The 26,410-nt window shown below is 35.7% G+C and overlaps 1 protein-coding gene and 1 long non-coding RNA gene across 2 annotated transcripts; both read right to left on the reverse strand.

Annotated features, from left to right (window-relative positions):
- Window positions 1-26: 26 nt before the first annotated feature.
- Window positions 27-5,469, reverse strand: LOC311624118. The gene is made up of 3 exons (XR_014795257.1): window positions 5,286-5,469; window positions 1,672-1,810; window positions 27-71 (listed from the first exon to the last, which is right to left on the reverse strand). It is a non-coding gene; the product is annotated as an uncharacterized lncRNA (long non-coding RNA).
- A 1,427-nt stretch (window positions 5,470-6,896) lies between these two features.
- Window positions 6,897-25,550, reverse strand: LOC311624783 (utrophin-like; the record flags this gene model as incomplete). Its single annotated transcript, XM_084888400.1, has 7 exons — window positions 25,367-25,550; window positions 21,756-21,894; window positions 19,980-20,155; window positions 15,675-15,810; window positions 14,272-14,421; window positions 9,586-9,714; window positions 6,897-7,127 (listed from the first exon to the last, which is right to left on the reverse strand). The coding sequence occupies exons 1-7, from the start codon at window positions 25,384-25,386 to the stop codon at window positions 6,897-6,899; spliced, it is 981 nt and encodes a 326-aa protein (XP_084744526.1). The 5' UTR covers window positions 25,387-25,550.
- Between the last annotated feature and the right edge of the window lie 860 nt (window positions 25,551-26,410).

A 26,410-nucleotide genomic window follows, 5' to 3' on the forward strand; every position in this document is an offset into this window, starting at 1 on the left:
ACAACCCCGTCCCAGGAGGCGTTGAGGGCTGAAACACCGGGCTGGTGACTGCTAATGCTTTCCTCAAGTGCCTACAACAGAGGACAGCCCAAGATGAATTCTGACACTAAGTTAACATTTCCTGATGCAAGGAATCCCCCAGGTTCCCAGGCATTAATTTACATGCTAGACTCTAGCAGCTAGAGGAACAAAGTCATGGGATACATTATGTTCATGAAAAAGGCACTTAAAAAGATTTTCATTAAATTTCAGTAAGCGCACTACACAAAATCCATTTTGAAATCTCACCCACGCTTGTGGATGTCATAGGGTGAAACAGGGTAATAAATAATATAGAGAAAATAGCAGCTGAGCTGTTTACAACTGAAGCATAAGCATCAATCAGGTTTGATTAAATTAGATTGCTTAACTTTTCCCAAATATGTGCTTGAAAGCATATATCAAAAGGAAAAATAAATCCATATGCCCTTATGTCCTACCACAGATAGGTAAACTGCATTTTCTTGAGACATTGCTTCACTGGTCTCTAAATTTTTAAGCAACAGATTTAAAGAGAATATTTTAAAGTTAAATTTAGTCACTCATCTATATTTCTAAAAATAACATGTATATGAGAAAAAATAAATGTATTTGTTAATGCCTCATGAATCTTCTCCATGAAATACATTTTTAAAATATAATAAAAGAGAAAATCTTTTAACAATGGTAAATTGAAATTTTGTTTGCTTTTCGACCGTTATGTTTAAAGCCCTATTTTATTAGCAGAACTGATTTTGCTACTGTTATATTTTCCAAGACTGAATTAGACTTACATGAGCAGCTGCCCTGACATAGCTCACGAATAATTTACTTTTATAATAATTATCAAAAATACGAAGTGGCAATAAGTGCTAAGTACAGAAAACAGGGGTGAGGTATGCTGATATCTTTCTGCCTTAGTCTTGGGTACAAAATTTTACGTGTGTCATTTTAAATATATATATATATTTTTTAAAATTTTTAAATGTACTTTTATTGATTTCAGAGAGGGAGGGAAAAGGAGAGAGAGAAAGAAGTACCAATGATGAGAGAGAATCATGGGTTGGCTGCCTCCTGCATGCCCCACACTGGGGACCCAGCCTGCAATCCAGACATGTGCCTTGATTGGGAATCGAACCATGACCTCCTGGTTCATAGATCAACTGAACCACACTGGCTGGGCATAAATATAAGTTTTTTTAATATTTTTTTTTCATATTAGCCACTAAAGAGTATTTTTAATTAAATTTCACGAAAATTTAATTAAAAATGTAAATAATGTTTCCTAAGCCTTTATGACTGAAAAATAGATTTGGAATAAAATTTGCAGGTTGTAATGCATCTAAAAATTCATATATTTAGCTCTAACTTTTGAAATATATCTTAAATGCCACATACTAAAAGAATATGGCCCAGCCAGTGTGGCTCAGTGGTTCAGCATCGATCTATGAACCAGGAGATCATAGTTCGATTCCTGAACAGGGCACAACCCCAGTGGAGGGCATGGAGGAGGCAGCTGATCAATGATTTTTCTCTCATCAATGATGTTTCTATCTCTCCCTCTTCTCTCCTCTCTGAAATAAAAGAAAAAAGAAGAAGGAAGGAATATGGCAGTTAGTAGCAGATCTGCATCCTGTGATGGAGAGCACTCACCTTCTGGTGCGCCCTGGCTTTCTCACCATCTGGAGCCAAGGCATCAGCCAGTAACTCCTCAGCTTCCGTTGTCCACAAACCAAAGTCATTTATATCACAATGGAACTTTATCCATTCTTCCATAGACCTGTCAACATAACTAGAGGACAAAAATGAACATAAAATAGGTTTCCAAACTTTCCAGGACTGCTTTGAAACATTTTTTTTCTAAATAAATTCAAATCTAATTTAAACTGAAAGCTTCAAAAATCAGTGAATTCACAACTCACTGCTCTAAGATCAGTTTTCGTAATGGATTACAGTTAATGATTCCTTTTAGAGAAAGGTGTCGTACCAAGAAACTGGCTCAAGCACCATCCTACCCCCCTTTCTTTCACATACATGCCTGCACACATACGCACACATACTAGGCAGCTTATTACCTGGAAAGACAGCCTTCTTCAGTTTGGAAAATCAAGATGGATTAGCTACAGGCAGTTAACCCACCCAACTTTCAACAATTAACATTTCTAATACCATGAAATGTCAAATATGATTACTCTATTCTTTTAGGGAAAAAATTATGGTGTTTTACTTCTCAGGTAGAACAGAACCCAAAATGCCAAAATACTTCAAAATTTCCTTTCCCTCCCTTATTCTCTGTGTGATGGACTGAATAGTGATCCCAAAACTCATGTGTTGAAGCCCTAACCCCTATAGTGACTATTTGGAGATAGGGCCTTCAGGGAGGTAATTTTTTTAAATGAGGTCTTAAGGGTGGGGCCGTAACCCCACACAACTGGTATCCTAATAAGTCAAGGAAGAGACACCAGAGATATCGTTCACTGTGTCCGAAAAAAGCAGAGAGAAAAAGACATGAAGGACACAGGGAGAAGGTGGCCAACCGCAAGCCAGTAAGAAAGGCCTCAATACAAACTAACCCTGCTGGAGCCTTGATCTTGGAGTTCCAGCCTCCAGAACTGGAAACAATAAATGTATGTTGAGTAAGCCGCCCAGCCTGTGGTGTCTTATTAAGGTAACTCTAGCAAACTAACACCCTCTGTGCAATGACTAATCCATAGTACAGTATGGAAGTGCCTGCAAAGCCCAGGTTAGGCAATGAGACAAAGGACTACTGAGTTGCCCATTTAATCCTCTCTCCTTTAGAAATAAGATAAAGTCAAAGCCCAGTGCTAGTCATATTTAGAATGTATAAAATAAGTATAAAGAAGGATAAGTTTTACTGCAGTCAGATCCTAAACACTTTCCTTCTGCCTTTTCATTTTGTTAAGTGGTGCTGGGAAAGGCTTGGAAGATACCCCTGAGATTTTAATATTAATAAAATTCTTACTCTATATAATAAAAAGATATTACTATTTTAAAAAATAATAAAATAATCCCTGACAACTCTAACTCTAAAATAATGTTTATTTTTCCTTCTCCCATGAACATAATTTTGAAAATGTAGTTAATATTTGTTAAGTGCCCATAGCAAGCAACATTCTATTGGGCATGACAAAATTAAGAGCACTTCAAACAGAATACTATGAAAAAAACATTAAAACAATATTTATCGTCTTCGGTAAAAATGTGCAGTAACTAAATAACAGCCACAATTTCAGCTTTGGGGATGCTGCAATAATAAAGAAAAGATGTTGCTAGAAAGGCACTCCAAAGACACTGAGAATATAAACAGTAAACCAAATAAATCTAAGCAGTATATCCGTATATTAGAGAAAGAGAGAGAGAGAGAGAGAGACAGGAGAGAGAGAGAGAGAGAGAGAGAGAGAGAGAGAGAGAGAGAGAGAGAGAGGGAGAAGAGAGAGAGAGAGAGAGAGAGAGAGAGAGAGAGAGAGAGAGAGAGAGAGAGAGAGAGAGAAAGAGAAATGTTCAACTAGGAGGCACTAAGTCATCACCTCCTTTCTGATCACGGTCAGTTCATATGGGAGGCAGTATGGAATTGTGAAGGTCTATGGACTTCCAGAGAGTCAAAGGACTCAAAATCCAAGCCTTAATCTAGAAACATACAAATTTGCTTTCTCAAATATTGCAACTGGCATTGATATCTTTCCCCAAAAACATTCACCACCTCAGTTCCTGGTTTCTGATGACGTTACCATTGCCTACCTGGGTCCCTAGGCTTGATACTGAACAGTCAGTATATAGAACCACCCACCTGGAGCCTTAATACAAAACATATTTAAAAATAAAATTCAGGTGGCTTAGCTATTAAATGATCATTTTAAATCAAAAAAAATTGTTTTTAAAGGATACATAAATATTTAACTAATATCACACAAAAAGTAATTTGTAAGCATGAAACAAACCAATATCAGGAAGGAAAAAGACTCATAAAGTATAATTATGTAAAATTAAACCCATACATCAAAAAATACCGTTAACAAAATTAGACAGCATATGAAAAGCTGGGACTAAGCAATAAACAAGAAACATGAATAGGTAATATCCTTACTGTAGAAAAAAAAAACTCTTTACTATTAATCAGTAAATAGTAATACCATAATAGAAAACTGAGCAAAGATATGACCTAACAACTGACAGAAGAAATAACACTGGGGCCATTAAACATATGTAAGAATATTGAAATGTCGCTGACAAAGAATTGAAAATCCATTGAGATGCAATCTTCACTATACAATTGGCAGAGGTCTGAAAGAAACAACAAACAACCTTTCCTTGTTAACAAGTGTTCGGTTAACTTTCACATATACTGTTGGCAAGAGTATAATAACCAATCTCATAATGCAGTGCAGAGCCTTAAGATGTTATTACTTTTAACAATTTAATCTTTATCTAATAAACAAGTCTAATTAGATAGAAGTATGCATAAAGGTATACTTAAAACAATATTCTCTAAATGCATACAGATGAATTTAAAAATCCATACAAATAAATATACCAAAAGGCCACTGAAAGATATCTTTTCAAAGATTATATAATCACACATAGGTGATTATAGGCTAAAACAAAACAAAACAAAACAAAAAAGATGAAGACCATGATGCCTAATTTTTGTGTATATGTCTCTAAAGTTTTCCGATGTACTTTTCTGTGTTAACTTTCTCTTACATGGTACTTTATATTGGGCTATTATTTCACATCTTATTTGCCTTTCTACTATATACCCAGTTACTGCCAAAAATCTCCTCGTGTTTTTTTTTTTAATTCCACCTATTAATAGGCTTGGTCAAAATCTAGAAAGACGGAGGCTCAAAATCATTTTACTTAACAAGTTAATTTTAAAGAGTTTGTGGTTATATATGGATTCCAATTATCTGTTCCTGTCTCTCACATTAATCATCAACATGTTGGGAAAGTGAACATTAATGAAAACCCTTAAGTTATTTTAAAGAAAATGGAGACTATTTAGATATTTAAAATTAAAGGTGCTTCCTTTAATTATTAAGATATTATGTTGCAAATGATCACCTACCTATATGTAATCTCTTTCCTCTTTCTTTAAGGAACTACACTCAACACAATTTATTAAACAGAGCCTCTTCCAAGGATGTGAAACATACTCTCATTAATCTTAATGTACATGTGACCTTTGTCATGGCTCATGAGCTTATAGTTATTTTTTTAAATTAAAATTTAACTTAATTTACACATACCCTTTACGATCATTATACATCCTGTTGATTCCATTCCAGTTGGAATCCAAATGACAGAGTGTCTCTTGGATCTGAATAGCTTCAGGTCCAGAAGCTTGTGTAGTAACATCTGGTTGTTTCTTGTGAATGACTGTGATCTGCTCTCCGAGCTTGTCCAGTTGGACTTTGATATTCTACAAATATATTGCCAAACATTAACAAGATCCAGCAAAAAGGTAAAAAAGAATGAAATCACAGATGAAAAATGTATATGGTATAATACTTACTTAATAGATAATGAAATATAATAATATTTACTAATCAAAACTGGAAACTTAAAAAAAATAATAATAATAATACCCGGTATTGACCAAAGCGTAAAGAACACTACATGATATCCCAATGGTGAGAGAAAAAAAGATCCTAGCACATGTCCCATGTGGCATTTGTCCAGAAATAAAAAAATTCTATAACATTCTGTACAGGTAATGAAGTGCTTAAGCTAAAATCATTTATGTTTTCATATATTTAAAATGCTAGTTTAAATGACAGAAATGAGCTGTCAATCAAAGCCATCAACTCTATCAGCAATTTTATTGTGACCTCATATCCTAGATAATAAAAGGCTAATATGCAAATTGACCAAACAGTAGAATGACCAGTCGCTATGATGTGCACTGACCACCAAGGGGCAGACCCTCAATGCAGGAACTGCCCTCTGGTGGTCACTGTGCTCCCACAGGGGAAGTGCTGCTAAGCCAGAGCCCTGAGCCAGGCTCATGGCTGGAAGTGCAGCAGCAGTGGCGGGTGGCAGGAGCCTAAGGATGTCCGAGGGCTCCCACACTGTGAGGGGGCGCAGGCTGGCTGAGGTACCACCTCTAAGTGCACAATTTAATGCACTAGGCCTCTAGCATAAGTATAATCAGATTATATGAACAAGCCTTAATGATACTTAATAGTTTTGTGAATTAACTGAAAACTTCTAGATCCCTAATTAACTTACAATCAATATCCCATCCCAGACCCCAACCATTGGCCAATATCAAATCATGATAGGTGACAAGATTAATGCTGACATTTCATATCCAACTGGCAGTCCAGTTTATAAGAAGGCAATATGTTTTGTGCAGGTGTTTGATTCACATAGGGGAAATAATGAACAACATAAACTGAGGAACAAAAACAGACCCTGAGACAGGGAAGCATCGATCACACTGTCAAACCTCAGAGGGAAGGTAGGAGAGGGTTGGAGTAAGGGGAAGAGATCAACCAAAAGACTTGTGTGCATGCATGTAAGCCTAACCAGTGGTCACGGACAACAGGGTGGGTGGGGGCATAGTTGGGAAGGGGTTTGGGATGGAAATGGGGAATGAGGACAAATATGTGATACTTTAATCAATATAGAAATTTTTTAGAAGTTTTTAAATCAAAAAAAAGTCTCTGAGGATGGAAAAAGTAACTGCATACTAAAAATCCACATCTACTTTTAAAAATTAATTTTTTATAATATTTCTTTGGTAAATACAGGAAAGGTTTATTGTTCATACACATTATTAAATCTTTGGTCCAAGATTTAAAAGCTACAGATCATCTAGGTAGGCACAATGACAAATTCCTTGCATTATTTCTACATTAACTGCAGCGATTCAAAGGCCCTGCCTGGAGATTTACCTTCAGAACATTTTCCTGAACAGATAAGTCTGTATACAGGTGACTGGTTAGCTCGGGAGCATTAAGTAATAACTCAGCATCGTCCATAGAACGGAAAAGCTTGGTAATCTCAACCAAATACTCTTGAGAAATAAGTGAGGCTTTAATTCCAGAAGCTAGTTGGCCTCTTCTCCTCTGTTGAATGGGAATTTCCTGTAAAATCATTAAAAATAACAATGTATATCTCTTAAAATATCCCCACAATTAACCGGAAAAAAAGCACAAGATTATTTTGTGGAAAAGTACAATACTTGGAACCAAATTTTTTAAAACTGTATTTTGATTTTTTATATTTTTGCCCTGCTTTGCTATGCAAACCCTTATCAATCTCTATTCTAATTTTCGTCTGCAGCCTAATCTTAAACAGATATGTTTCGCTTTAGGACCAATGCCACCGAAACTCATTTAGCAAACAGGAAAGCATAACAGGTTCTTTCCTGAGTTACTGAGGACAGGAAAACATGCTGCAAATCATAAACTTCCATATGAAATGAAACATTTTAATATCATTATTATTTCACCATTTTTTAAATCTCACAATTATATTTAAGACCTCAGGGCCTCACTGTTAAAAATGTAACTAAGTTAAATAAGTATTGATAACATAACAAGAAATTTAATTGGGTTTTGATTAAAATAACATACAGTAATTCAATATACAATCTTGACGCTGGAGAACAATATTATAGAACATGAATATCCTACATAAAACAATAAAAGGTCCTAAGACCCTAACTTCAGAGAAAACTAAGCTAAACTGAGTGGACTACTTATCTGCCCTAATAATTCTATTTTCTGTGTCCTCTAATCAGAACTTTCAAAATAACAAAGGTGATGGGCCACACACTTGTCCTTAAGGAGTTGAATTCTTTTACTTGTAGATGGCTACAATTTAATAAATGCTGGCTACTATTTGCAAATAACCACAGTTCATCTACTCGTGAATTGAGGTAGCTTCTTTCATAGTTTCACTGTCTCTACATTGAGCTTCTGAAAAATGATATTCCCCTGTAAGTTCAAAAGTATAGTAAAATGATCACAAATACATGTTCATTGAGTTAGTGACTCTGAAAATGGTTACAATTCCTAAATGAACCCAAAACTCAAGACCAAAATCATCGTGTAAATAACAAGATGTTTAATCTAGAGTTCTGCATTTATGTGTTACAAGAACAGACCTCGGGGGAACACCAGCACATTTATAATGTGGCTGGGATTATGGCCATTGAAAAGGGAGCTTTTCTAAAATATAATTCATAGTTTATCCACTTCCCAAATTTGGTTATTTGTAAACTAGACATTTTTTTTGACATGGTCAGGCCTCTCCATATAAACTAAAGATCCGAAGGAGGATGGTGAAGCCTGAAGAGGGGAAGACCATGACCCAGGTGACACAGCCACTGGATTGAGCCTGGTCTGAGCCATTCCCATGCATATATTGCCCAGTCAATAAATAAATATAACATTTCAAAAAGAACTTCCGCAGTGTAATGCCAAAATGATGCGCTGAGAAATGTGATCCAGTGGTATAGCGCCTCAAAATGAATCAAAATCAACAACCCAATCTTGCAGAAGTGAGGAAAACAGTCAGGAAATGTAGGGACTGCCCATTTTCACTGGTTTGAAAGTGATAATATTTTAGCTGGTTTTCTCTGGGCTCTTATAGAAACTCAGTTACTATTTAATAATGCAAGAAGGATCTAAAATGTAATCTAACACAGCTTTCTAATACTGCCAAGTTTTCAGTTCCACACTTTTTTTTTTTTACTTCGCTGGTTTCAAGACTGAGATTCTCAGTGAGAGAAGACACTCAGCCTGTTGGATCCAGTCAGTAAATGGCGCACCATTCCTGGCCGATTCACTAAAATGTCCAAATGATAGCTGTTTCCTGAAAGGATTTTAAATCCTGCTATACCAATGTGACCTTCTTGTGACATAAGATTTATTAGAACCTGATGTTTGAACACGGCTCAGTAGCCTATTCAATTGAAATATCAATCTAAATTCAATTTATATTGGTATAAGCCAATAACTTGAGTTTAAACAGGGACTATTATTTTTTAAGTTTACTTTTGAAATGTCAATAGTCATTGAAAATATAAAGTGAATCTGGATTAAATATTAAAAATAAGTTTCAATACAATTTGTACTCACTGGAATATTAGCACATTTAAAAATTAATAAACATTATTGGAATCACTGAACACATTATTAATACTATAAAATTTAAACACAGTTTCTCCCAGAAGTTAAATTTTAAAATGCACAAGAGAGCCAAAACCGGTTTGGCTCAGAGGATAGAGCGTCGGCCTGCGGACTGAGGGGTCCCGGGTTCGATTCCGGTCAAGGGCATGTACCTTGGTTGCGGGCACATCCCCCGTGGGGGGTGTGCAAGAGGCAGCTGGCCGATGTTTCTCTCTCATCGACGTTTCTAACTCTCTATCCCTCTCAATTCCTCTCTGTGTAAAATCAATAAAATATATATTTAGATAAATAAATAAAATAAAATGCACAAGAGAGAGACACAGAGAGAGAGAGAGAGAGACAGAGAGAGAGAGAAGTGGCGGGGCGGGGCTGTCCTCGCCTGAGCATCCAGGTTGTTATAAAATACCTTCACAGAAGTCAGCTGCTCATCCAGCACTTTGGGGCTGTCGGTCTGCTGCTTCTGATCAATTTGTCTGCCAGTTTTGATTACAGTTTCCAATTCAAGTTTGATTTCACATTCAGTTCTTTCGAGTTCCTTAGAAAGAAAACATGACAAATCGCACACATCACAGTGAAAACCCGGTAACTGGAATCATTTCAGAACAAGGCTTATCCAGACTGACAGCTATGGTTTAACTACGGAGATCAAAGGGCTTTCTCTTTGCCCAATTTGGATTCAAGGGATGAGTAAAATAGCATCAAGTTTGCAATAACTTTTTTAAATCAGAGAAGAAAATAAACAAATGGCATTTATATTTGTTTCAAAAAAAACACTCAGATACATATTTTAAGTTTATGAACATTTTCCAAATGTAAAACGTGAAAATATCAGGACTAAAACCTGGAATGTCTATCATTTTTAAAATCATGACTTTAAAAATCCTAAATGCTATTATTAGAAAAAAAAATCTAACTCTGGCTATATTTCTGGCTATTGGAAATTGGAAATACAAAATAATATTTTACTCCAAGGTTATAAAACTGTTGTAAAGTCCAATTCCAATATCATTCACTAGGATTAAGGTTAAGCATGCATAACACTATATGTTCTGTTTATAGAATTTTAATTTCTCAAATATGTAACCTCCTGTATTTTACATTACATAATATATTAATATTAAAGAGTGAGGTTTTGAGTTGTAGTTTTCTTATTAACTAGTCTTATTAACTAGTTTCATAAACAGTACTGAATAAAATGAAGTTCATCTATAATTTCTGTTCATTGTCATATTTTAGGTCAATGAGATACAGTCAAATTCATTTCCATTATGTCCTAGCAATCAAATGCCTTCAACTTAAAATGTTAAGACATGAAAAAACTATCACAAGAATATATTCCAGATTAACTTTCCAATAGTTGCTGAACTACAGTACCACTAAAACAGGGTTACAACTTAATTTTTTTTTCTTTTCATTCACAAAAGCAAACACAAGAAGATAAAGGGAGATCCAAAATGAGCATAAAAAGCTATATGAAATCCTCAAAATAATATCTTCAGCTTAATTTCTAAATAGCCTAGATATCCGGAAACTTACCTTAACCTCCATTTATACCAAAGAATATGAAAATTAAGATTATACTTCATACTTAGTATTAAGTTCAGTTGCAAGGTATAAAAGATGAAAGGTAAAAAAAAAATATGTGCACACACTAAAGTTAAAGAATTCTGAGATTAGTTGCAAGAAACAGGGCTATAGCCTTTCAAAGTAGAGGCGACACAATAAATAGAATATCAATTCATTTCTATGTAATTTTCTACAAGTAATTAATAGCTTATCTCTTGCCAAGCTAACGATAAGAAAAAAAAGTTATTCAGTGACAATGAAAGAGTGAGAACAGATCTGGAACTGGAGTTCAACAAAGAAACTGCAAGGGAAGTTCTATCATCAAAGCCCTGCCTTGCAAACTCATCTTCTACCCTAATTCATTTCATCAAATATATTTCTGTATCTTATGTACCAATGTTAAATATCAAGGTAGTGATTTTCAGTGTACAGCAAACCTTTGACAGATGTGCTACAGAACTTTGATGCATGGAAAATCTATTATCATTAAAAATGTTGTACCTTGTGTCAGAAATAAGTGATGAACTGAGCTGGTCGTATAAGTTGGTACAAAGGCAATACAATCAGGTCTAAGAACCAAGAGGTATATCAAACAAGAACCAAGAGGTATATCAAACCAGCACCAAAGAGAGGTTCGTTGCTGGGAACTTGAAGAATTTTCCAGGATGGCAGAATTTTACTCAATAGCAACACAGCTGTGGGGAGCCCAATGATGTGTGGGTCCTTCCATGATCATTATGAGAGATTAGTCTCAGTTAAAATATTTTAGACTTTAGTGATTTTATTTTTTGTCTTTTAAAGCTTTCAAACAGGCTACCAAACTGTAATATTTTAATTGGAGTGGCAATTACAAAATGTCCCACCCATTATACTAAGGAGACCCATAATGGAAAATGGTAAGTTCTCATAACATAAAGACCTTACCTTTGGGGGGAGGGGAGTGGGGGGGAGTCACTTGTCATACTGTATGATCTCACTGATATGTAGAGCCTACAAACACCAAACTCACAGAAACAGAGTGGAACTAAGGTTGCCAGGGGTTGAGGAGTGGGTAAAATTGGAAGATGTTGGTTACCAAGAATACAAACTTCCAGGTGTAAGATGATAAGTTCCAGGGACCGAATGTACAGCGGGGCGACTATAGGTAACAACACTATTATACACCTGAAAGCTGCTAAACTTACCTAATGTTTTGTGTCAGTTATAGCTAGAGTTCAGCCTACAATGTTATGAAGTGTTCAAATGATGTTCATTTTTAAAATTACTTAAACTCTTAAAAACCATGTCATTGATTTCTTAAGAGCATTGATATTTGGGTAGAAGTTTTTCCTACTCTTCTTTTTCTCTCATAATACTGTCTGGTCTTGCTGAAGACTACTAAGGTAGGAATGACTACAGCATTTATGGGTTACTTTCATTAAATGAAACACTACACTGCTCTGCACAATGCTTTAAGCATTGAATGAGGTTTCTCTCAGACTGCAATGAATATTTGTTAATTTTTATTTAATTTAAAGAGCATGGAGGGTAATTAAGAGCAATTAATCAAGAGTATAAGCAATATGTTGTAAATAAAGAAATACATTTTTAAATCTCCCAACAACTCTTTCAGTTTTTATAGTCTCAGGACTATGCCATTCCAGTTCATTCTTAGAAAACTGCATACAATGTATTCCATACAACTTTCAATAAATAAGGAATAAATCTAAGTTTCAAATACTACAATTTCCATCATTCTTTCACCAGATGAAAAATTTCAGTTCATCTTGCAATGTGAAAAGTGTTACATATATCCCATATAATAAAACCCTAATATACAAATCAATCAAACAGCCGAACAATCGGTTACTATAATGCGCATTGACCACCAGGGGGCAGACTCTCAATGCAGGAGCTGCCCCCTGGTGGTCAGAGCACTTCCACAGAGGGAGCACCACAGAGCGGATACCTATAGCATCCGGCCAAGTGGAAAGAGAAGAGTACCATATAAATAAAGGTGATCTTGTTTCCTAAAGAGAAAGTGTTACCCTACGTGATAGCTCTGCTACCACTGCAGTCTTGCTTAAGACCCTACTCCACCAACATTACTATCAAGAATGCCATCCAGCCTAGCCGTGTGGCTCAGTGGTTGAGCATCATCCTATGAACCAGATCATGGTTTCTTTCCCAGCCAGGGCACATTCCCTGGTCTCAGGGGGCATGCAGGAGTCAGTCATCCAATCAATGATTCTCTCTCATTACTGATGCCTCTCTCTCCCTCCCTCTCCCATCACCTCTGAAATAAAAAAAATAAAAATAAAATAAAATAAAAATAATTATAATTAAAAAAAAAAGAACGCCATTCAGTCCTTAGCTGTCTTGGCCCTTTGTAACATTTAATGCTGTCACACACCCTCCCTTGAACTCTGAACAGTCTGTATTCCTGACTTTCCTCCCACTCTCTCTGACCTTCTAAGTGTCCTTTATAAGCTCATTCTCATCTGCCCATCCATCAAATGCTAACATTCTAAAGGGTAGGAGTTTTGGTTTCTACCATTGACTCAGGCTTCTCTCCCTGGGTCCTGGTTTCTAATGGTTACATCTACCACACAGAGTTTAAAGATGCCAAGGACTCTCAAAAATATACTTTCAGTCTGGCAATTAGATATTCAGACATGTCCAAATCTAAGTCATCATCTGTCTCCTGAAACCCCCTTTACAGAGTTAATAACTAATTGATCTTTCCAGATCAGCTATCCTGATCTGATAGTGGGTTTTGCTAAGAGGAGTTACTTGACTTCCTGATATCCTAAGAACATCCATCCTAGGATCACTCCATCCATCTCTATAGTTCAGCTATAGTCAGCTTACAAAAGGTAACTTTCTCCTGCTTTACAACCTTTGACAGCTGCCCACTGCTCTCAAAGCGATGAACTGTTCTCAAGACACAGCTTAAATTCCTTGTGATGCATGGTGCGGCCTCCAGGATCTGATGTTTGCCAGCATCACTCATTTGTTACTTCATGCTGAGTCACTTCCAGGACCCAAGTGCATTGTGCTCATTCTCTGTCTCTTCTAGACCATTTCACTTGCTGCTGTTCTCTCTGCAGTGCCCTTTCCCCCACTGTTCATCTTTCCAATTCTTATTCATGCTTTACAAACTAGCTTGGAAATGATCTCCTCTGAAAAGCCATCCAGTTACCCCCTAAGGCCAGGTATATGCCCTACTTTTATATCTCTATGGATCCCTCTATGTTATAATTGCTTAGCTACTTGTCTCCCCACAATAAACTCTTTGGATTAGAAGGAGTGACATACTCTTTGCTGTATTAAAATGGTGACTGGCGTAAAGTTAAAGTTCGATTAAACCCTATTCAGGGAATGAATGACTGCATGGATGAATTAAATATCCCAGAATAGTATTTCCCAAAGTGCTTTTGTTGGAATTCTCTGCACAGTCAGCATTGGTTCTTCTTGGACATTCATAATTCGCCTACGTACAGTAAAATCAGTGAGATTCTACCATAAAGAAATTCTTAATACACACCTTATTCCAAGTGGAATTCACAGTTCTTAAGCTTTCTGACATTTTTTCTCTTTCATGTAAACTCAGACTTTCATCTGAGAGCATTTCCAGTTCAGTTCTATTCAGCCATCTGAGTTTCTCAGCTTGCACGTCCATTTCCTGGTTTAAGTCCTAAAGGTGTCAGAAGAGAGGTATGATTAGAAGTGTGTCATACTAGAGAAAGTTCAAGAACTATATTAGAAACTAACATACTTTGGGTATTTTACAAATGTAAATTTTTAACTTCTTAAGTAGACAATAAACTTCTAAGAAGCCTGAACATATCTCAACAAATTGTAATTGACACGGGAACGACCAACCTCCTGCAATGTGCACTTGGGTGCTCCCTGTCTCATAATAGAGTCATATCCTCTCCTATCTACATTGATAATTTAACATTCTGTTCTTAGATGATGCAAATGATGTCCGTTCCAATGAAAGGCCAAAACAACATAAAAAGGGTTGGATGCATCTCTCTCTACCTCATCTCTACAGATCCTATTGTACTGTCCTGCCCTTTGCAATGGCCCACAAATATTCCAAGAAAATGAATGAAATTTGTAGTTAAAACAGGAACAAGTTTGTTGGCTATTTGATGTCACATTTTGAAAAGAAAACTTAGTAATTGTTTCCCACATAGTATTTTTTTGTTGTTACTAATAGTTTCCAAAATGCCTCAATCTTACTTCTTTAGACAAAATCTCTAGTAGGCATCCTTTTAGGCAAACTTTGATGCATGCCTTTGTGTTCATTCACATACTCACCCAATTTCTTCTTTTATAAAATAAAAATATGGACACAGTATGTTTATGTTCTGCAATAAGTCTTTCAATTCTTAACACAAAAAGATATAAAATTTATGGCTATTTGATTATATTTATTTATATATCCTTACGTATTTTATATGTAGCATAAATAAACAGTTATAAACAACCCTTGTAGGTTGTAGATAAACAGAAAAGATTGTATTAATACAACCATGACCCTGGGTCTCAAGTCACTTAAGAGTTTTCTTGTTTCTACAAAACTCAACTTTATAGCTAGTAATTAGCAATTATCTTCTAAATCCAAAAGCAAAAACTTTACTTCAAAGCAATAATTTATTCTACAATGATAATGTCTACTTAAAGTATCCTAAAAACCTTAGGTCTAATACTGAGACCACACGATTTCTCATTTCTATTAGGGAAGCCTTACCTCTGCAAGAACAAAAGACAGCTGCTCTTTAGAGGGAAAGTCCAAGATATCCCTCTTTAAAGTTCACGACATACACCACAAAGCACAAAGTTTCTTACCTTTTTCTCCTTGTAATATTTTATCTTATTTTTAGTGTAACTGTGCGTGCATCAAAAAACAATTGGCAAATGTAGAGACAAACCACTTACCGTTAATTCTTTGAAATTTTCTTCCAGCTCGGTGGTGGATCTCTTTTGCACAGCATTCTCGGCCTTTGTTAACCAACAGGTAATCTCATCTGTTCTACTCTTATATTCCATTATTTGCTCATTTTTCCCATATATTCTAAAAGAAGATATTATTGAAAAATATTGGGACAAATTATCCAATTAAGCAGAAAAGCAAACATTTGCCTTGCATATCCGTACTAAGTAAGCCGCAAATGAAATGACTCCTGATAATTATTTCAATACGTTTTAATGTGTCAATAATAATGTATACATTCTGCAATGCCAATTATTTGATAATGTAAGAATTCTTCCTTTATTAAATCCAAAAACATTGAAACTAAAGACTGTTATTTTCTCTCATCATGAATATTATATTGAAATTTAATAATAAGAATTTTTTAAGCTAGATCCCACTGTTCAACATAATAGACTTTTTAAGAACCATGAAAAGTGTTTTGATCTAAAAGTATAAGAAAAGGCACATAATTACTCCATAGAGAGAGAAAAACTTCATTACATGAGATATTATTAACATTAGGTGGCAACTATTATTCCACTTTATTCACAGGAAAGAAAGAAAGGATACTGAAAATGGAATTTTTTTACAAGTATTAGAAAATGGAAATCTAGTTGGTTCATTAAAGTAAAACTGATATTTAAATATAGCCTACTCATAAAAAGAAATCTAGAAAATAAAGAAAAGTTTTAAAGGACATAAGGACACAAATAGTTATTATAAATATAAAAAAGAAACTGTCTTAATTAGATCATTTAAATGTTATAAGAATAACATTTATAAGTATATAATCCATGTGTCAGAAGATGAGAGTATGATTAGAACTCATATGACAAAGAAGATTATTTATTTTTAAGAAAGGGTTTGAAAGCTATTTAGAGCTTGGGGTGGTATCATTAATTTTATAGCTAATAATGTAAATTATTATGCAATTTTTTAATAAATTACATTGTATCACCATATTTTTATGGCTATAATTTTGTCTTTTCAACCACAAAAAAATATATATTCTAAATAAATATATATTTAGTAGAGAATCAGTAATATTTAAAAGAGGGTATTTTAATATTTAAAAAACTAATGAAAGTCACAAGTTTTTAAATTTAAGTATCCATTAGGAGGAAATACTGCTTCAAAATTAAAAACAAAAAAATCAAGAACAGTACTATTGTTAAGACTAAAAATACCAAAACAGGTAATTTACCCTCTGTATCAAAGAGTATTTCACTAAAATAACTACTTTGGAAACACCTAAAATACTATTATAGACTTGCATTTAAAAAAGAAAAAAAAAAAGCTGGCATTTAAATGTTTCATGTTTCATAATCATGACTAATTTAGTATTTTGAAAATATACCTATGAAGGAAAATAGCAAGTTATTTCAATACTGCTTATTTGAGTCACAAAATTTTCATCTGTAGACTAGCTAAATATAATCTACATTTTAAACGTTATCCTTATGAATAAAAACAAGCTTTAAATTCATGTTCTAACAGTAGACAACAATTGCTCATTAAGAAATAACACTGTGAGCTGTTGACCTGTGCAGTTATTTAACTACAGGCACTCAATACAAAACAGATTGAAACGTGCGCTTTTTCGATGACTATGATAACAGTACACATCTAAGCTCTTAAAGTGCCAACGTGGCTCTGAGTTAAGATAAATGACTAACTGAAGTGATGTTAAACCACGAATTTATAAAAACAAGCACTTTAGTTAAAATATCAGATGTTGGAGAAGAGGTACGTTATTCTTTTCTTTAAAAAAAAAAAGATTAAAATAAGTAGTGGCTTCAATGTGTTAGTTCTGGAAGCTATAATTAGCACAGCTCACAGAGATCCATTTGAAAAAAGCTTTAGAATTTCTGTATTGTTGCTAATATCTACTATGCCAGTGGGTACATCCTTTTCTTTAGAAGACCTGGCAAATAGATAATTTTCAAGCTGGAAAGATTCCCCATGTAAACTCATGGGCATGGCATAGAAGATCCTAAGAACCTCAGCTTCCAATCGTGGCCCTGGTCCCTGAACCTTCGTCTCCCTCTAACCTTGGCAGGTCTCTCCCCTGCCATACTGTTTCATGCCTCCCTCCCACCTTTGCCTGTTCTACTTATTTTCCCTAGAAGGCCCTCCCCAGGCGGAATGTATGGGAAATGGTATAAATACTTCAAAGCTCTGTTTCAGGATCTTTCCCCTGAGAGGCCTAAATGCCATGGCTCATCACCCCACCTGGCGACAACACTGCATCTTCATCAGAACATAGCATTTTTTCCTTAAAATCTTTTCTTCTTCCCCTAGTCAGTTTGGCTCAGTAGACAGAGCTTCAGCCTGAGGACTGAAGGGTCCTAGGTTCCATTCCAGTCAAGGGCACATGCCCAGGTTGCAGGCTCGAGCCCCAGTAGGGGGCATTGCAGGAAAGATGCTTTTCACAAACACTCTAATTTAATTCTTATGACACTCCTCTACGAAAATATCCCAGTTCTTATTTACAGAGAGAAAACTCAGCTAGAGGTCTGTGGCCTTCCCAAGTTTGTACAGAACTGCACTTGAGAGCATAAGTTAGCATCATCAATAACTTTGTGTGAGACCTTGGACCGCCCCTCTCTGAGCCTCAGTTTGTAAAGCTGTACGAATGGGCCTGCTGGTGGCCTAGAGCAGGCCTGAGGAACTCCCAGCCTCTGGGCACTGTAAGGCCCGAGAAATCATTTTGTCTGGCCCTGCCAAGGCATTAGGGGTGAGTTAATTAAACATTTGACCAAATATAGCAGGCTAATTTTTAAGTTGTTAATTTTGCATGGCCTGTAAATGATGGTATAAATATCCCAATGGCCCTTGGCAGAGGAAAGGCTCCTCAACCCTGTACTAGCAGAGAGTTCGAGGGAGTTAAATGGGGCCTGTGTACAAGGTGCCAAACGCTGTCTCCGCTCTGTGGCAAACTCTCAACCAAGACACCCAAACTGCTATTGCTTCTTACCAAAACACACAAAATGATAGATGTTGTTATTCTATAAAAAACAACCAAAGGCCAAACAGTCATACTTGAATATTTTATGTTATAATATAGGCATACCTCACTTTATTGTGTTTCATTTTACTGTGTTTGACAGGAATTGCATTTTCTTACAAATTGAAGGTAAGTCCCTCAAGCCAGCAAAAAGATATGACTCATTGAAGGCTCAGATAATGGTCAGCATTTTTTTAGCAATAAAGTATTTTTTAATTAAGGTACATAATGGATTGTTTAGACAAAATGCTATTGCACACTAAATAGGCTACAGTATAGTTTAAATGTAACTTTTATATGTAGTGGGAAACCCAAAAATATGTGTGGCTTGCTTTATTGTGATGATGGATTTATTATAGTGGTCTGGACCCGAACCCACAATATCTCCAAAGTATGCCTGTATTGGACTTAAGAAGATATTAGGTTGGCCGTTCACAAAATATTAGCATTGTTCTAAAATAATACATCATCTACAGAGTTAAGATTAGCAGGAAAAAGTACCTGGAAACTTTTAGCCTACAATTACCATTAACCCACCCCAAAAAAGCTCATTCATAAGACAGAATGTATTAAGCAAATTAGAAATTATCCATTAGTTATTAACCATCTCAGGAAAATAACTTCAAAATAATTTTAAAGCAATATATAGCACATGTATAATGTTGAACTTTATAGTCACTGGAAAAGTGTTTACAACCAGAAGGTACCCTAATAAAATCTGGGACACTGTAACATAATTTAGCATAAGAACAAACAACAATACATCATATGTATCCTGTTACCTGGAAGAGTTGAGGTATTTATTATTTGCCAAGCACTGACACATATATGAGCACAGCACACCCTGTGACTAAGAACGACCTAGCAAGAGGATTACTAATGAAGATCCCAAGGTCCAGTCAGGAAATGAGCAAGTGAGAAGCCTGACCCTGAACCCCGATCTTCAGACCAGAAGTCCAGAGTGTTCTTTCAACTACTTCCAGTTCCTGCCACATGGTCACCGTATCACAATCAACAGTCAGAAATAAAAAGAGCAAGGCAAGTTTCACGTGTATCCTACTGCACAAAAAGTGGGACTTCATGGACAGCCTGAACATTCAGTTAGGAGGAGGGTTCTAAAATGCATAACATGGACAGTGCAGGTCTTAACTGTCAGTAATATCAGGCAACACGAGAACTCTGGACTTCTCTGATTGTATCTTTAAAAGGCCCTGCCCTAAATGTCTATCCTTGTGCCCTTAGCTTAGTGAGGCTCAGTCACCTTGGATGCCAATCCTTCACCTCTGCGATGATCGCAGCCCAACGTTGATTTAGGCGGTCCAGCTTGTCTTTTAAGGCGCTCCCATCCATGGGGCCGAGTCTCTGGACAACCCCGTCCCAGGAGGCGTTGAGGGCTGAAACACCGGGCTGGTGACTGCTAATGCTTTCCTCAAGTGCCTACAACAGAGGACAGCCCAAGATGAATTCTGACACTAAGTTAACATTTCCTGATGCAAGGAATCCCCCAGGTTCCCAGGCATTAATTTACATGCTAGACTCTAGCAGCTAGAGGAACAAAGTCATGGGATACATTATGTTCATGAAAAAGGCACTTAAAAAGATTTTCATTAAATTTCAGTAAGCGCACTACACAAAATCCATTTTGAAATCTCACCCACGCTTGTGGATGTCATAGGGTGAAACAGGGTAATAAATAATATAGAGAAAATAGCAGCTGAGCTGTTTACAACTGAAGCATAAGCATCAATCAGGTTTGATTAAATTAGATTGCTTAACTTTTCCCAAATATGTGCTTGAAAGCATATATCAAAAGGAAAAATAAATCCATATGCCCTTATGTCCTACCACAGATAGGTAAACTGCATTTTCTTGAGACATTGCTTCACTGGTCTCTAAATTTTTAAGCAACAGATTTAAAGAGAATATTTTAAAGTTAAATTTAGTCACTCATCTATATTTCTAAAAATAACATGTATATGAGAAAAAATAAATGTATTTGTTAATGCCTCATGAATCTTCTCCATGAAATACATTTTTAAAATATAATAAAAGAGAAAATCTTTTAACAATGGTAAATTGAAATTTTGTTTGCTTTTCGACCGTTATGTTTAAAGCCCTATTTTATTAGCAGAACTGATTTTGCTACTGTTATATTTTCCAAGACTGAATTAGACTTACATGAGCAGCTGCCCTGACATAGCTCACGAATAATTTACTTTTATAATAATTATCAAAAATACGAAGTGGCAATAAGTGCTAAGTACAGAAAACAGGGGTGAGGTATGCTGATATCTTTCTGCCTTAGTCTTGGGTACAAAATTTTACGTGTGTCATTTTAAATATATATATATATTTTTTAAAATTTTTAAATGTACTTTTATTGATTTCAGAGAGGGAGGGAAAAGGAGAGAGAGAAAGAAGTACCAATGATGAGAGAGAATCATGGGTTGGCTGCCTCCTGCATGCCCCACACTGGGGACCCAGCCTGCAATCCAGACATGTGCCTTGATTGGGAATCGAACCATGACCTCCTGGTTCATAGATCAACTGAACCACACTGGCCGGGCATAAATATAAGTTTTTTTAATATTTTTTTTTCATATTAGCCACTAAAGAGTATTTTTAATTAAATTTCACGAAAATTTAATTAAAAATGTAAATAATGTTTCCTAAGCCTTTATGACTGAAAAATAGATTTGGAATAAAATTTGCAGGTTGTAATGCATCTAAAAATTCATATATTTAGCTCTAACTTTTGAAATATATCTTAAATGCCACATACTAAAAGAATATGGCCCAGCCAGTGTGGCTCAGTGGTTCAGCATCGATCTATGAACCAGGAGATCATAGTTCGATTCCTGAACAGGGCACAACCCCAGTGGAGGGCATGGAGGAGGCAGCTGATCAATGATTTTTCTCTCATCAATGATGTTTCTATCTCTCCCTCTTCTCTCCTCTCTGAAATAAAAGAAAAAAGAAGAAGGAAGGAATATGGCAGTTAGTAGCAGATCTGCATCCTGTGATGGAGAGCACTCACCTTCTGGTGCGCCCTGGCTTTCTCACCATCTGGAGCCAAGGCATCAGCCAGTAACTCCTCAGCTTCCGTTGTCCACAAACCAAAGTCATTTATATCACAATGGAACTTTATCCATTCTTCCATAGACCTGTCAACATAACTAGAGGACAAAAATGAACATAAAATAGGTTTCCAAACTTTCCAGGACTGCTTTGAAACATTTTTTTTCTAAATAAATTCAAATCTAATTTAAACTGAAAGCTTCAAAAATCAGTGAATTCACAACTCACTGCTCTAAGATCAGTTTTCGTAATGGATTACAGTTAATGATTCCTTTTAGAGAAAGGTGTCGTACCAAGAAACTGGCTCAAGCACCATCCTACCCCCCTTTCTTTCACATACATGCCTGCACACATACGCACACATACTAGGCAGCTTATTACCTGGAAAGACAGCCTTCTTCAGTTTGGAAAATCAAGATGGATTAGCTACAGGCAGTTAACCCACCCAACTTTCAACAATTAACATTTCTAATACCATGAAATGTCAAATATGATTACTCTATTCTTTTAGGGAAAAAATTATGGTGTTTTACTTCTCAGGTAGAACAGAACCCAAAATGCCAAAATACTTCAAAATTTCCTTTCCCTCCCTTATTCTCTGTGTGATGGACTGAATAGTGATCCCAAAACTCATGTGTTGAAGCCCTAACCCCTATAGTGACTATTTGGAGATAGGGCCTTCAGGGAGGTAATTTTTTTAAATGAGGTCTTAAGGGTGGGGCCGTAACCCCACACAACTGGTATCCTAATAAGTCAAGGAAGAGACACCAGAGATATCGTTCACTGTGTCCGAAAAAAGCAGAGAGAAAAAGACATGAAGGACACAGGGAGAAGGTGGCCAACCGCAAGCCAGTAAGAAAGGCCTCAATACAAACTAACCCTGCTGGAGCCTTGATCTTGGAGTTCCAGCCTCCAGAACTGGAAACAATAAATGTATGTTGAGTAAGCCGCCCAGCCTGTGGTGTCTTATTAAGGTAACTCTAGCAAACTAACACCCTCTGTGCAATGACTAATCCATAGTACAGTATGGAAGTGCCTGCAAAGCCCAGGTTAGGCAATGAGACAAAGGACTACTGAGTTGCCCATTTAATCCTCTCTCCTTTAGAAATAAGATAAAGTCAAAGCCCAGTGCTAGTCATATTTAGAATGTATAAAATAAGTATAAAGAAGGATAAGTTTTACTGCAGTCAGATCCTAAACACTTTCCTTCTGCCTTTTCATTTTGTTAAGTGGTGCTGGGAAAGGCTTGGAAGATACCCCTGAGATTTTAATATTAATAAAATTCTTACTCTATATAATAAAAAGATATTACTATTTTAAAAAATAATAAAATAATCCCTGACAACTCTAACTCTAAAATAATGTTTATTTTTCCTTCTCCCATGAACATAATTTTGAAAATGTAGTTAATATTTGTTAAGTGCCCATAGCAAGCAACATTCTATTGGGCATGACAAAATTAAGAGCACTTCAAACAGAATACTATGAAAAAAACATTAAAACAATATTTATCGTCTTCGGTAAAAATGTGCAGTAACTAAATAACAGCCACAATTTCAGCTTTGGGGATGCTGCAATAATAAAGAAAAGATGTTGCTAGAAAGGCACTCCAAAGACACTGAGAATATAAACAGTAAACCAAATAAATCTAAGCAGTATATCCGTATATTAGAGAAAGAGAGAGAGAGAGAGAGAGACAGGAGAGAGAGAGAGAGAGAGAGAGAGAGAGAGAGAGAGAGAGAGAGAGAGAGGGAGAAAGAGAGAGAGAGAGAGAGAGAGAGAGAGAGAGAGAGAGAGAGAGAGAGAGAGAGAGAAAGAGAAATGTTCAACTAGGAGGCACTAAGTCATCACCTCCTTTCTGATCACGGTCAGTTCATATGGGAGGCAGTATGGAATTGTGAAGGTCTATGGACTTCCAGAGAGTCAAAGGACTCAAAATCCAAGCCTTAATCTAGAAACATACAAATTTGCTTTCTCAAATATTGCAACTGGCATTGATATCTTTCCCCAAAAACATTCACCACCTCAGTTCCTGGTTTCTGATGACGTTACCATTGCCTACCTGGGTCCCTAGGCTTGATACTGAACAGTCAGTATATAGAACCACCCACCTGGAGCCTTAATACAAAACATATTTAAAAATAAAATTCAGGTGGCTTAGCTATTAAATGATCATTTTAAATCAAAAAAAATTGTTTTTAAAGGATACATAAATATTTAACTAATATCACACAAAAAGTAATTTGTAAGCATGAAACAAACCAATATCAGGAAGGAAAAAGACTCATAAAGTATAATTATGTAAAATTAAACCCATACATCAAAAAATACCGTTAACAAAATTAGACAGCATATGAAAAGCTGGGACTAAGCAATAAACAAGAAACATGAATAGGTAATATCCTTACTGTAGAAAAAAAAAACTCTTTACTATTAATCAGTAAATAGTAATACCATAATAGAAAACTGAGCAAAGATATGACCTAACAACTGACAGAAGAAATAACACTGGGGCCATTAAACATATGTAAGAATATTGAAATGTCGCTGACAAAGAATTGAAAATCCATTGAGATGCAATCTTCACTATACAATTGGCAGAGGTCTGAAAGAAACAACAAACAACCTTTCCTTGTTAACAAGTGTTCGGTTAACTTTCACATATACTGTTGGCAAGAGTATAATAACCAATCTCATAATGCAGTGCAGAGCCTTAAGATGTTATTACTTTTAACAATTTAATCTTTATCTAATAAACAAGTCTAATTAGATAGAAGTATGCATAAAGGTATACTTAAAACAATATTCTCTAAATGCATACAGATGAATTTAAAAATCCATACAAATAAATATACCAAAAGGCCACTGAAAGATATCTTTTCAAAGATTATATAATCACACATAGGTGATTATAGGCTAAAACAAAACAAAACAAAACAAAAAAGATGAAGACCATGATGCCTAATTTTTGTGTATATGTCTCTAAAGTTTTCCGATGTACTTTTCTGTGTTAACTTTCTCTTACATGGTACTTTATATTGGGCTATTATTTCACATCTTATTTGCCTTTCTACTATATACCCAGTTACTGCCAAAAATCTCCTCGTGTTTTTTTTTTTAATTCCACCTATTAATAGGCTTGGTCAAAATCTAGAAAGACGGAGGCTCAAAATCATTTTACTTAACAAGTTAATTTTAAAGAGTTTGTGGTTATATATGGATTCCAATTATCTGTTCCTGTCTCTCACATTAATCATCAACATGTTGGGAAAGTGAACATTAATGAAAACCCTTAAGTTATTTTAAAGAAAATGGAGACTATTTAGATATTTAAAATTAAAGGTGCTTCCTTTAATTATTAAGATATTATGTTGCAAATGATCACCTACCTATATGTAATCTCTTTCCTCTTTCTTTAAGGAACTACACTCAACACAATTTATTAAACAGAGCCTCTTCCAAGGATGTGAAACATACTCTCATTAATCTTAATGTACATGTGACCTTTGTCATGGCTCATGAGCTTATAGTTATTTTTTTAAATTAAAATTTAACTTAATTTACACATACCCTTTACGATCATTATACATCCTGTTGATTCCATTCCAGTTGGAATCCAAATGACAGAGTGTCTCTTGGATCTGAATAGCTTCAGGTCCAGAAGCTTGTGTAGTAACATCTGGTTGTTTCTTGTGAATGACTGTGATCTGCTCTCCGAGCTTGTCCAGTTGGACTTTGATATTCTACAAATATATTGCCAAACATTAACAAGATCCAGCAAAAAGGTAAAAAAGAATGAAATCACAGATGAAAAATGTATATGGTATAATACTTACTTAATAGATAATGAAATATAATAATATTTACTAATCAAAACTGGAAACTTAAAAAAAATAATAATAATAATACCCGGTATTGACCAAAGCGTAAAGAACACTACATGATATCCCAATGGTGAGAGAAAAAAAGATCCTAGCACATGTCCCATGTGGCATTTGTCCAGAAATAAAAAAATTCTATAACATTCTGTACAGGTAATGAAGTGCTTAAGCTAAAATCATTTATGTTTTCATATATTTAAAATGCTAGTTTAAATGACAGAAATGAGCTGTCAATCAAAGCCATCAACTCTATCAGCAATTTTATTGTGACCTCATATCCTAGATAATAAAAGGCTAATATGCAAATTGACCAAACAGTAGAATGACCAGTCGCTATGATGTGCACTGACCACCAAGGGGCAGACCCTCAATGCAGGAACTGCCCTCTGGTGGTCACTGTGCTCCCACAGGGGAAGTGCTGCTAAGCCAGAGCCCTGAGCCAGGCTCATGGCTGGAAGTGCAGCAGCAGTGGCGGGTGGCAGGAGCCTAAGGATGTCCGAGGGCTCCCACACTGTGAGGGGGCGCAGGCTGGCTGAGGTACCACCTCTAAGTGCACAATTTAATGCACTAGGCCTCTAGCATAAGTATAATCAGATTATATGAACAAGCCTTAATGATACTTAATAGTTTTGTGAATTAACTGAAAACTTCTAGATCCCTAATTAACTTACAATCAATATCCCATCCCAGACCCCAACCATTGGCCAATATCAAATCATGATAGGTGACAAGA

The sequence above is a fragment of the Pipistrellus hanaki genome (assembly GCF_964339955.1).
Source record: "Pipistrellus hanaki genome assembly, chromosome: 6".
NCBI classification, from domain to species: domain Eukaryota; kingdom Metazoa; phylum Chordata; class Mammalia; order Chiroptera; family Vespertilionidae; genus Pipistrellus; species Pipistrellus hanaki.